This window comes from Palaemon carinicauda, chromosome 21, assembly GCF_036898095.1.
Source record: "Palaemon carinicauda isolate YSFRI2023 chromosome 21, ASM3689809v2, whole genome shotgun sequence".
NCBI lineage: Eukaryota > Metazoa > Arthropoda > Malacostraca > Decapoda > Palaemonidae > Palaemon > Palaemon carinicauda.
The window spans coordinates 71,355,712-71,368,792 of NC_090745.1; the positions used below are offsets into that span (position 1 = coordinate 71,355,712).

Sequence of the window (13,081 nt, forward strand, 5' to 3'; positions counted from 1 at the left end):
AAATATATAAATGAGATTTTTTAAAATGATGACTATCCTTTAATCCAGTGGTTCCCAACCTTTTTTCTGCTATTTCCCACTGCACCCAATTCAACCATCCATATTTCCCACAGCTAACATTAAATTGTATTGAATAAGAACAATAACACTAACACACCATTTTATTGAGACTTCTGGCATTTTTTGCTGTTCACAAGTCCTTCAATGTCTTGGGGAGTTATGGAGGCTCCACATCGAAGATCCGCCTCTACCTCCAACTGGTTGCGTTCCCTTGCTTTGAGTTGCACCATTGCCGAAAATCCTGTCTCACACAGGTATGTGGAAGAAAACTGGACCAATATCCACAGAGCATTGGTCGCAAGAAGCAGGTAGGTTCCTCAGACTTGAGTCCAAAACTCTTCTAGTTCCATATTCTGGAAGGTATCATTCGCTGCAGAGTCGTTTCTCAAGTCCAGAACTCTTCCTGTCATTCTTCTGGCACATCATCAACGTTCCTTTGAAATGGGTCTCTGATAAGCTTGTGCTCGTTAATCTCGTTTGTGATCCCCGGGAAATAATACATGAATTCTTCCTACAAGCCTTCGAGGTGTTGTTTGATATTCTCGGCTATTGGATTAGGCATACTATCCTCCATATCCCCCACACATTCGTTCGGAGCGAGGAATGAGGAAAAACTTCCACTCTCCGCTCTTTTCTTCCACAGTTCTAGTTTAGCCACGAAAACTCTCATCTTGTACAACTGAAAAAGAACGTTTGTTCCTTTGCCCTGTAGTTTTCTGTTAAGCTCTTTCAATGCACTGTAAATATCAGACAAGTAGGACAGCCGCACACAAAAAAACTCACCCTCAAACACCTCCAGAAGCTCAATATTCTTTTGGGCCCGATGGAAGGCTACCAACTCATCAAACAATTCCAGGACTCGCTGCAACATGTGTCCCTTCGTGAGCTCCCTCACCTGAGTATGAAACAGCAACGATTCGGGGTCGGGTTCCATGGCCTCACAGAGCCGATGGAACAGCCGAGTGTTCAGAGCAGAACCCTTGATGAAGTTGACGACTTTGATGTGGATCAGACAGTGTGTCGACTCCACTGCCGGATTCTTTTGCTTGACAAGAGTGACGAACGCCGATCGAGAGCCAAGCATGGCTAGGGCACCAGTCGTGCACACCCCAACCAGAGAATCCCAGCTGATGTTGCAGTCTTCGAAAAAGTCATTGATAAGGTCCATCATATCTTGAGATTTGGTCGTGGTCTGAAGAGGTTTGCAGAGGAAAAATTCTTCTGCAATTCCTTTTTCGGTGGTATAAAGAACAAAGATCAACAGCTGAGACAGATTCGCAACATCTTTCGATTCGTATATTTCAATAAAAAAAAAAATTGTGACCATTGAACCTTCTGAACAGCTTGGTTCTTGATGCTCATAGCCATATCATTGTTCTGTGACCGAATGGTGTTGTTTGAAAGGGAAATCTGGGTCATTTTGTTGTGGGCAGCCTAACTAAACATCAACTTCAGGCACTGCAGCATTCAGGGATTCACCAGTGTTTCACCAATTCTGTGTGGTTTCTTCTCCCTCACAATCTTGTACGAGACTTCGTATGACACTGTCACAATAGCGTCCGTTTGCTGACGAAACTTTCCAGTTGAGTCCAGTCTCGTCTTCTTCAGATAATTTTGTTTCAGCTTGAAGTATTCACGATCGTTGTTCTGTAGTTGGGGGGGGGGACATCCTTGAAGGTGTTGCTTCAGCTGGAATGGCTTCATGCTACCATTTCCCAAGGTTTTTGTACAGATGACACACTGTGGCAGATGTTCCCCATTATTCACAATGAACGTAAAACCGAAGTCTGGATACGCTTCTGAATATGTTCGTTTTTTCGACATGATCAGTTGCGGACCTGAAAAAAAAAACAAGAGAGATCATATTATGACAAGTAATAGAAAAGAGAAAACTAAAAGAGAAGAAAGAAAATAAAACATAAGAATGAAAGCTGGTAAAGTTCAGGAAACAGGTACTCTCGCCAAGAGAAGAACAGAAAGCTCTTTCTGGAAATTATTTTCTAATTATTATCTGATGATTTCTAGAATTTTTATTCCAGGCAAGAATTTCCTCCCTGAAATACCCAAATTTCCCCCCTGGGGGAAATTCCCCCACCCACCCCTCTTCCGTTGGGAACCATTGTTTTACATTCAGTTTTTCCTGTTTGTAATACTAAGCATGCAGTTAATTCTAATAGACAGGCCTTCTCCATCATCAGGTTCAATACTACGCCGCAGTATTCTAGAAATTTCATTCCAGCTGTGACCAAGTTTAGGAATGATCTTCCTAATCAGGCCGTTGAATCAGTGGAACTTTGAAAGTTCAAATTTGCAGCAAATGAGTTAATGTTTAATAGGATAACAAAACTCTTTTTTATAGTCTATATATGAAATTTGTGTCATAATGTTGTTATGGTTTTTAAGATATTTAATTTTACTTTTACATTTCTTCTTATATCGTTTATTTATAGCATCTTGCATTTCCAACTAGAGTTGTAGCTTAGTTAGCAATAATGATATTACATATATATATACACATATATATACATATATATATATATATATATATATATATATATATATATATATATATATATATGTGTGTGTGTGTGTGCGTGTGTGTGTGTGTGTGTGTATATATATATAGATATAGATATAGATATAGGTATAGATATAGATATATTATATATATATATATATATATATATATATATATATATATATATATATATATATATATACATATATATATATATATGTATGTATATATATATATATATATATATATATATATATATATATATATATATATATATATATATATATATGTATGTATGTATGTATATATATGTATATATATATATATATATATATATATATATATATATATATGTATGTATATGTATATATAAACATCTATATATGAAGATATTAAGAAACACAAAAATAAGCTCATAGTTTATCAAGTAAGACCAATTGTTCGATGCCTGTCCATTTAAGCGCCAAAAATCAAATTCTTGTCTGAGATATATTGGGCAACAAATTTTTCATAGACATAAACTCTCATTTCATACAGACTATGCTTCTTTCTAACTTGAAAAACAGTATGGTAATACATCTAATATAAATGCCGTCTTATCAGCGGCAGATATATATTGGGTACATATTTTCTCTGAAAAAAAAAAAAATTGATTTATCAAGTGACTTATAGCATATGTAACTTTAGTGACTAAATGAATGTTATAAATCTTCAGATATTAGTGTAATATCATGTGGTTTTTACCTATCTGGCCGATTTATTGTTAACATAAACCAGATTTATTTGAACTCTTAGAAATATCTTCAAGCTTCTCCTTTGCTTTCTTACCACATTTATGAGAAAGGCTGTCCATGACGGCATAGTTACTTACGTATATGACCTTATCAGAGGGCTAAAACCGTAATTAGGAAACCAGATCAAAGACTCCAACAGGGAAAAAAACGGTGCAGAAAGGAAAAAGAAAAGTAACGGATAAACTATATATAAGAAGTTATAAACAAATTCTAAAATATATCAAGATCTGTAACAACGTTCATCGATAAGTCATATATGCATGAAAAGAGATATCCGCCCACCTGATCAAAAGAAAAGCATTTGCAGCAAGAAGTTTTACTGGTTCAACTACCAGATTAGGAAGATCATTCCACACTCAGGTCCCAACAAAAATAAAAACTCTATACTACTGTTTAGTATTGAGCATTATGATGAAGAAGATAAGACTTTTAGAATCAACTACATATCTTTTACTGCATATTTAATGGTACAGTCTAGGAAGTTCTGAATGCAAAATGCAGAGGATGGTCAGGATTATGAAAAAATCTTATACAACATGCAAACGAACTAACTGAGTGACGGTGCTAGACATTGCTATCAAGAACAGGGATAAGAAATCTAATAGACCCCAAGCTCTTGTTCAACAAATTAAGATGAAAGTCAGAACATGGCAAATAGAGATAATAAAGCATTTTTACAGGATAAATTAATCACCAAAAATTTTGATAGAATTTCTCAGCATGCCATTTTTTTAATCTTTGTTTCTCAAGGTTACATTTTTAATCAAGAATCACACTTAAAGTTCGGAATGAACTGTATACATTTAAAGACACATTGTCAAAGACATTTGGATGGTGAGGAGCTACTGGCCGCAACCTACTTTTAATTTTACTTAGGGCTTTTTTTATGATTCAACTTCACCCCCATATATTACACTGAATCAAGGGATTCAAGAATCATAGATCTACATTTCGTAGAAGGAATTTGTGTAGAGAAAGAGAGAGTAGCATATTCTACATATACAACGAGCATTTTTAAAACAACATATCATTCGTATGTTATATGAAAAGTGATGAGCCGAGAGCACTAACCTACGAAACACAAGATAATACATTTATATAGTCATTATGATGCCCATTGACAACGATTCTTTACAATCTATTACCTAAAGATTCGATAAAGAAGCTAGAAGAAGACCCTCCTACTCACTCCCATCTGTTCAAGTCTGGAAACAAGGGCTTCATGATTAACAGTCATATCAGTGCCAGCACTAAAATCAAGACCAATCACAAATTTCCTGACCAAAATCAAGAGATTTTTGTATAGTATTGGGGATTTTAAGAAGTGGGTCACCTGCTCCAAGGACTTTACAAAAGTCAAACTGCAAATCAAAAAAGAGATAATTACCCTCAGCATTACTATTTCAATGTTTCAGAAATTTTAGACAATACGACAACGAGCTGCTCTCTGTTAAATACGCATGTCTTATCTAATGAAAGAATAGATATTCCTATTATCTTATAAATAATTTAAAAATCAACTCCGTACGCCCAAAGTAGTTGTGGCCTCATTGGTAACGTCTCTGACGGATGATCGCCAGACAGGGGTTCGAATCACGCTCAGACTCGTTAATTCCTTTGATGTCAGCAACGTTAGCATCCTTGTGAATTAAGTTCGGGGGTTTTGGGGGAGCCTATAGGTCCACCGGTTGAGTCATCAACAGCCATTACCTGGCCCTCGCTGATCCTACTTTGGGAGGGGATTGGGCGTTGATCATATGATATATGGTCAGTCTCTGCTTGCTAGGGCAATGTCACTGCCCATTGCGTTGCCAGTCATGAATGTCTTTAAACCTCTAACACACACCCCACCCTTAGTTAAAGTAAGTAATAAGCAAAAGGGACGTCGTCATACCGGTTCTTAGAAATACTGCCCCAAATAAATATACAATATATAATCCAAATGATAATTTCTTTTTATTTATAAATTTTCACAATTTCGAAATTTATGAGACCTCGTACACAATTCTGACACCCACCTACTGTTCGAAGGACAGTCGTAACCTAATAAAGAAACATTATTTCTTTTTCATGACTTTTAAGGAGCAAAAGTTTCTCAACGGTCTCATGTTGACCTTGGTATGCTACTTCAGCCCCTAAACAATATTTACAAAGGTCAGATCCAGAACAAACACGCGATAATCATTAGACTTATCTCAAATGTTGAGAAAATCTTTGGCTATTTTCTGGTTAACAAACATTGTTCTGATATTCCTCTGAACAGAGCACAGTGTTTCTTTCAAAAGGTGAGTGATTGAAAGTTATGGGAAAGACAATTATTCTTATTGACGAAAAGGTTGAATGTTAAATATGATTTGCCAAATATAAAACAAAAAAGAGGTTTTTCAATAATGAAAAAAGAACAATAAACAGGATGCAACATGAATGGCAATTCCGTTTTTAAATAATTACGGGAACTACGTCAGTTTCAACCAGAAAAACACCATAGTACATTTAACCAGACACTATTTAACAACTAGAATAACTTTAGTTTACAACAGCTAGATAACTACATATCCAGAGCATATAGGAATTTGAGGCTTCTAACAGCTAAAATTTTGATTTTCTTTTATGCCACTGAATACTATCTATTGGAAAGAACAACATAAATATTTTTGACAAAATAAACCGGAAATGATGCGAACGAAGCGTGTAATAAGTCTCCCTCACGGCAATAATTCCGTTTGCTGTGCCGCACAAAAACATGTATACCAAAATAATTCACGAATTCACATGTACGCTTTCAAAATCAGCGAAGGCCACTAAAGTATCCATGAAATTCGATCATTAACCTTACATTAGAACTGATGGCAATTCTGAGAGCGCGTGTAGCGGAAAAGGCTGAAACACGACAGGCTGTCAAGCAATTTAAAACTACACGGCAAATCCAGGATTTGCCCATTACAAAAAGATTTACAAAGATATCTGGGCAATAATCATGAAATAACAGCAGAAATATTCAGTCCTGACATGAAATGATGGTGAATGTGGAAGAGAGAGAGAGAGAGAGAGAGAGAGAGAGAGAGAGAGAGAGAATAACCTGTTTCTAGTTCACTTATGGTAAGCCGAGGTTCAGTTTTTTTTTTTCTTTAATTTGTAAATTGGAGCTGCTTGTTTGGAAATCAAGTTACGTATTCTTTTACCAACACTAAGGCTGTGGTTTCATCACAAACATACGCAGCCCTACATACAGACACACACTCATGTATGCATTATATGTCTATAATATCATCATCAGCCATTGTTACCCAACTGCAGGATAAAGGCCTCAGACATGTCCTTCGACGCGCGTCTGTTTCTGGTCTTGTTATTCCGGTATGTACCAGAATTTCTTTAGCTCGTTAATCCACCATCTCCTCTCACTTTCCCTGCTTCGTTTGCAATCTGCAGGGACCCATTCTGTTATTCTTAATGCTCATCTATTACCTGTCCTTCTCATTATGTGTCCTGCCCATTTCCATTTCTTTTTCTTACATGTTGTTAGAATATCCTCTACTTTAATTTGCCCTCATATCCATGTTGGTTTTTTTTCTGTCTCTTAGTGTCATTCTCATCATTATTCTTTCCAAAGCTCTTTGAGTTGTAACTGGCTTATGTTCTAAGCCTTAGAACAAAAGCTAGAAACAGTGGACAATCAACTGAAACAAATATATGTGAAAATACATCTTCCACGAACGTTGTTAAGGAAAATAACCTTAGTAAGCGAACGTTGACTTCTTTCGAGACATCTAATAAGATAAAACTAACAAGACATTACAATGGGGAATATTTAAAATATGGTTTTACGAAATGGATGGATTCTGATGGAATCCCGACAGGCCTCCGTTCTTAATCTGTGAGATATTCGTGCTAATGAGAGTTTGAAAACTTGAAAACTAAAGACACATGGAAAAAACACACAACGAACTTTCAAATAAGCCCGTGGAATATTTCAAAAGAAATAAAAAATATTTACAGTCATCAGTAAAAGTTATTTTTCAATTTATAACTGTTTATGAGATAGCCTTATGGTGTTATTAAAAGACTTGGATGGAGCCAATAACAATGCAGTTTGGAATCATTGTTCTATACATCGACAACCTTTGATAACAAAGGGACTTTCCGAGAACCACAGGGAAGTGTTGAAAAGTGCAGTTAAAATTGTGAATTTTATAAAAGGAAGCAAACTTAACAGTAAAATATTTGAAATGTTTTGTTCAGAGATTGAAGCCGAATAAACTTTATCGCACATAATTTTGTTGGTTGTCACTAGGCAAGGTAATTACCAAAGTGTATGAACTTAGAACTGAGCTCCATATGTTTTTGGTAGAAAGAAATAATCCGTTGTCTACTTTTTGAAGATGGTATATAGTAGCTCACTTGTCTGATGTTTTCGGCCTTCATGGTTTAAACATGAAACTTCAAGGAAAAAGCGACAATATATTTCAACATATTGAATATATTGAAGGCTTTCAGAAAATGTAGAGGGTATAGCATGGAAGACTTAAAGATGATCATCCTACCTATCATATGTTTTTTACACTGTGACAATACATTGCTGAGAATGTTGTCGACTACAACATATTAACAGGATTAAAACTCGAGATTTTGTCAAATCTCACTTTCCTATCCCAAAGCTTCAATAATCATTTTCCTGAAGTGAAATTTGAACCATTTAAGAAAAGCCTCTGGATAAAAAAACTCCATTTAGTGTCCAGAATCCTGAATCAATAATTGAGTTAAACTGAACAGGAAGCTGACTTGTTGCATCTTAGTTGCTTCTTTACAATTAAAAACGATTTTGAGAAATTAAATTTGTACTAATTTTGGGTTAAAATAACAAAGGGCAAATTCCACTACTTTCACAACTACCTACTTGTGTGAACTGGAATTTTACACATTAACTCAATTAAAGACTAAGGAGAGAAACAGGTTCAACACTGCACCTGATATGCATGTAGCATTGTCTTCTTGTGTTCCCAATTGGACACAGATGCTTATGAATAAACAAGCACATCCATCTAAGTATTATGGGTCGCGATGTAAACTGTGGTTCTTGCTGTGAGTCGCCGCAAAAAAAAAAAAAGAAAAAAAAAAGGTTTGAAAAACGCTGTGCTAATGCTTTAGTGAGGTTCCACATTATTTATGCATAAGTTAATAGTTGTAGCACCATCCACCTAAATACTTTTCTTTTCATAGAAAGTGGCAATTTACTGTTTTATATATATATATATATATATATATATATATATATATATATATATATATATATATATATATATTTTTTTTTTTTTTTTTTTTTTTTACCAAAAGCTCTCCATCCCATGTTTATCCTTCGTTTATTTTCGGTTTCTTGTCCAGGGGATACACATATATTGAATACCAATCTGTAAACGTTCGTTCATAACCGTTATTTGTCGTCTGTGCGTTTTCAATGAACATTATCTTAGTTTTGCTCATATTCATTTCCAGTCCTACATATTTCTTTTCCTTGTGCAAATCTTCTATTACCTTTTTAAGCTACAGTACTCCCATGATTTATTAAACAGAACTATTTCACATGCAAATCTCAAGTTGTTAAGGTATTCCATTAACATTATTTCCTAAATTTTCCCAATCTAAATTGTTTGAAAAAAACTTCGTCTAGGCAAGGTATGAATAATTTAGTAGAGATGAGGCCTCCCTTTCTAACTCCTCTCTTAATTGGAATGTTCTTACTATCGTTATTAAGTTTTAGGATTACTGTAGTTCCACATATAGTAATTTGTTTTACTCTGTTGATTATTCCATTAGCTGGTTGATTAAATGGATATGGTCAATTGTAGAATATTCGCTTCTAAAGCCCGCATGCTCTCTTAATTAAATGGAATCTTAATGTCTTTCTACTCAGCATAACATGATACTTGTAAATACCTTATATATTACTGAGAGTAAAAATATTCATCTGTAATTTCACAGGTCTTTAAAGTCTGTGATTTTATGAATTAGTATAATTATAACGTTTATTTATGCTGTACATATATATACATATATATATATATATATATATATATATATATATATATATATATATATATATATATATATATAATTATATATATATATATATATATATATATATATATATATATATATATATATATATATATATATATATATATATGTGTATATATATATATATATATATATATATATATATATATATATATATATATATATATATATATATATATATATATATATATATATATATATATATATATATATGTACAAACTAGTAAAGGGAATAGAAGCAAACACTGTAATAATTAAAACAATTGTATTATTTCAAACCGAATAAAGTTATTGAGAAACATCTGAAATATAGCATGAATTATATCTATCTCTGTTAACTGATGAGTGAAAGGTGGTCAGTGAATAATTTGAAATAATGATAATGATAATTAGGGTATTAATTATTTCGTGTACCGACTTTTCGTCCGATGTCACTTTGTCCGACGACACTTTGTCCACATCTTTTTGTCCAATGTCTTTTCGTCCGATGGACTTTTGGTCCAACGACATTTGGTCCAATTTTAAATCATTTCAATCCATAAATGAATAAAGGAAAAACCCTAGCCAATCCATAACTGCCCCAATAGAAAATTAAACCTTGTAAGGACCTCTTTCTCCCTTGTTGTTTGTAATAAATAATTGCCAAACTAAAATATAGAAATGAAAATAACTAGTTAAACTAAAATTAAGTAGAAGTGTCTGACAATATAGAATTGAAGAAAAATTGCTCAACATAACATAACTACCCTTTGCGGAATAATAACATTTTACCCTTGCTTTTCCATGTATTGTATTACTTGAATGAAAATCGTAGATGTAATTACTTTCATCTACTAATTTTCTTTTCTTCTTCGTTGATTGTATGAACTTTGCTATTTCGGAATGGGCAGATTAAGAAACTGGAGTACTAAACTTGCAGCACACTATATATTGTACCATACTAAAGAGAGAGAGAATGAAAAAGACAATGTTAAGCATGACTAATGGAGTAATGTTGGGAAGAAGAAGAAGCTCTGGTTGTTTACAAACGCCATTTGGAACCCTCTGCTCATTTTGTGATTCTGAGACGGTTTTCCGAGGTTTTTCTTATGAATTTGGACTACAACTTGTGAGTAAGATGCCAGTGAACTAATTAGTTTTCAAGTGAACTAGTTTGTGTCATAGTTTATATTATTAGACGTAGTTTGCCTCGATACACCTCCAAGGAATCGCCAAGCCGGAGGTTTCATGTCGCCTAAGGCGATATGACGTCATCATAGAAAACGGAGCGTTTTCTATCAGCTAGGATGGCAAACAACTTTCCAATGGCTGCGAGACTTAAACCAAAGACTACAGTTGGTTTAAAATTTTCGTGTTCCCCTAATTATGAGTCGGCATGTGATGTCATATTTAATAAGTTAAAAATAAGTGAAAAAGACATACGAGGGTTTCAGAACATACCAAATAACAGAGTGGCTGTGAAATTTATTGAGGAGAAGGTTTTTGATGTCCTTATACAAGAGTACGAAGACAAAGTGATTCATTTCGGTAATGGCGAAAAGGCCCTAGTAGTAAATTTGAGCAGTGTATATACTTATGTATCAATACGTTATGCACATTTTGATATAGAAGACTCCCTTTTAATTAGTGTCCTCGAACAGTATGGGAAAGTTCTTCATCTCAGACATAATACCTTTTCTCATGGGAGAGCGAGTGGTCTAGAAAATGGAACACGCACTGTGAAAATGAAAATAAAGAAAAATATCCCATCCTCCATCAATATTTGTGGTTATAATGTTGTGTTTTTATATAATGGCCAGAAAAAGACGTGTTACAAGTGCGGAAGAGACTCTCATATGGCAGTTAACTGTAATATGGATAGTGAGCCTAAGTTAAATATTTTTAATTTAAATGATTTTCCAGCAATGCCCGGCAAGGATTCTGATAAGGGTCGGATATCGGAAGAAGATGGTACTCCTGATGTTCAACTGGCAACAGGTAATGAAGGAAATGTGGAGCAACCATGTGATGGAAAGCGTATTGAAAATGATAAAGATGAGTCCAGCAACTACGGAGAGGACCAGATAGACGACTTATGCGAAGCAGTGGGAGAACAACTAGTGACCATTCCCTCATCCAAGAATGTTGATGATGTTGCTGTTCATCAACACTCAGTCGAAATAGAAGGTCGATCACGTGACCTGGAGGGTCATGTTCCAAGTAATGGTGATAATTTAACAGATACCGACAGTGATAGTGACATCTTTGCAATAAAAAGTGCACCTGAAGGAGCTTCTCAAGTTACCGAAATAACTGAGGATAATGGGCTTCCATCACAAGATGAACCTCGTATTCCTTACACAGTTGAAAGTCTCTTTACCGTTGAGGATGATGTAAATGAAGAACCGGGAAATCTTAAGGAAATCTATATAGCGGTTTCAGTGCATAAGGATGATGAATCAGTGGATGGGGCTACTGAAGAACGTGACATGGATGTAGAGGTAAATAAAGTCAGTGATATTGATGACGATTTGAAAAATGATGATAAAGGTTCAGACGTGATGCCAAAAGGCCAGTGGAACATAGATTTAGATACGGTAGGTAAATTAAAGTTAATTAGAGGAAAATCCAATAAAGAAAAAAGGAAGGAAGAAAAAATGAATGGAAAAGATAGGTTGTCAAAGAAAAAAAAAAGTAATTGTTTCAGTGTTCGTTGTTGTAATGGCTCTTTCTGTTGCCACTTTAAATATTAATGGCTTAAATGTGGTAATTAAACAAATGAAAGTTGTGTCCCTTATCATGTACTATAAAATTGATATTCTGTTGATTCAAGAACATAACGTAAAAGATATTTCAGGGTTGAGTTATCTCACTAATTTTATGTGTATAGTGTTCAATCCATCAATCAATTTAACCCTGGAACGGTACGGTGGGTCGTCCGCGACCCCGAGCGTCAAAAAAAAAAGAAGTTTTTCTCACGTGACTCACCCCCGTGACTGAATTTGTGGGTGATCGACCTGCAGTAGGTGTCTCGCCTACACGCTCTAGTAGTGTCCAGATGTGTATTGCTGTAGCTGTACTCCTTCCCCGATTTCTGAGACGTGTCGGGGTCGAGCGCGACCGAGTTTACCCTTCTAAGGTAATTTGCATAATTATCAAAGTTATTACGCATTATGAAATTGTCGTAGAATGGTGCAACTTGTATAGGTTATCGGTTGTGGAAAGACTTGGTGGATTGTTTGGCTACCATGTGCATGATTTTTTTTTTTAGTTAAAATGTCGTTCATCACCACGAGGACCATTTTACCGCGAGTGCCCCTTTTTCATTTTTTTTCATTTTTTTGCCAAGTCATTTTTCCGTAAGATATTGCCAAATAGTTTCGTGAAACTTTTGCTTTTTTAGTGTTGGAAAGTGTGTCTAGATGATCTGGCTACCCATGCGTGACTTTGTTTTTGTCAGATACGACGTAGTTATTGGTATATTGGGTATTTAACTGCGGTTGCCAATTTCTGTTTTTTTTTTCAATATTTGTAAAAATTTACTACGTAGTAAGGAATTGCCGTATATTATTGATTCTTTTTTCATGTTTATGTGTTACAAAGTGTGCCTTGATGGTTGGGCTGACACGTGCATGTCTTTTTTTTTATCTGAGATGCC

General features: G+C 34.7%; 1 protein-coding gene across 1 annotated transcript; it reads right to left on the minus strand.

Annotated features, from left to right (window-relative positions):
• Positions 1–571: 571 nt before the first annotated feature.
• LOC137614958 (protein FAM200C-like) lies at positions 572–9,954 on the minus strand. Its single transcript, XM_068344605.1, has 5 exons — positions 9,863–9,954; positions 4,562–4,733; positions 3,407–3,470; positions 1,540–1,898; positions 572–1,324 (listed from the first exon to the last, which is right to left on the minus strand). Exons 1-5 carry the CDS (start codon positions 9,952–9,954, stop codon positions 572–574), a joined length of 1,440 nt encoding a protein of 479 aa, XP_068200706.1.
• Between the last annotated feature and the right edge of the window lie 3,127 nt (positions 9,955–13,081).

What these genes read in the sequence shown, in the direction of transcription:
- LOC137614958 (XM_068344605.1), bottom strand. Translation starts at nt 9,954, where the DNA reads ATGTCGTTGGACCAAAAGTCCATCGGACGAAAAGACATTGGACAAAAA. An exon ending in AAAGTGACATCGGACGAAAA is followed by an intron (nt 4,734 to 9,862) that starts GTCGGTACACGA and finishes TTTGATTTGCAG; the next exon opens with TTTGACTTTTGTAAAGTCCT. An exon ending in ACAGAATTGGTGAAACACTG is followed by an intron (nt 1,325 to 1,539) that starts GTGAATCCCTGA and finishes AATCTGTCTCAG; the next exon opens with CTGTTGATCTTTGTTCTTTA.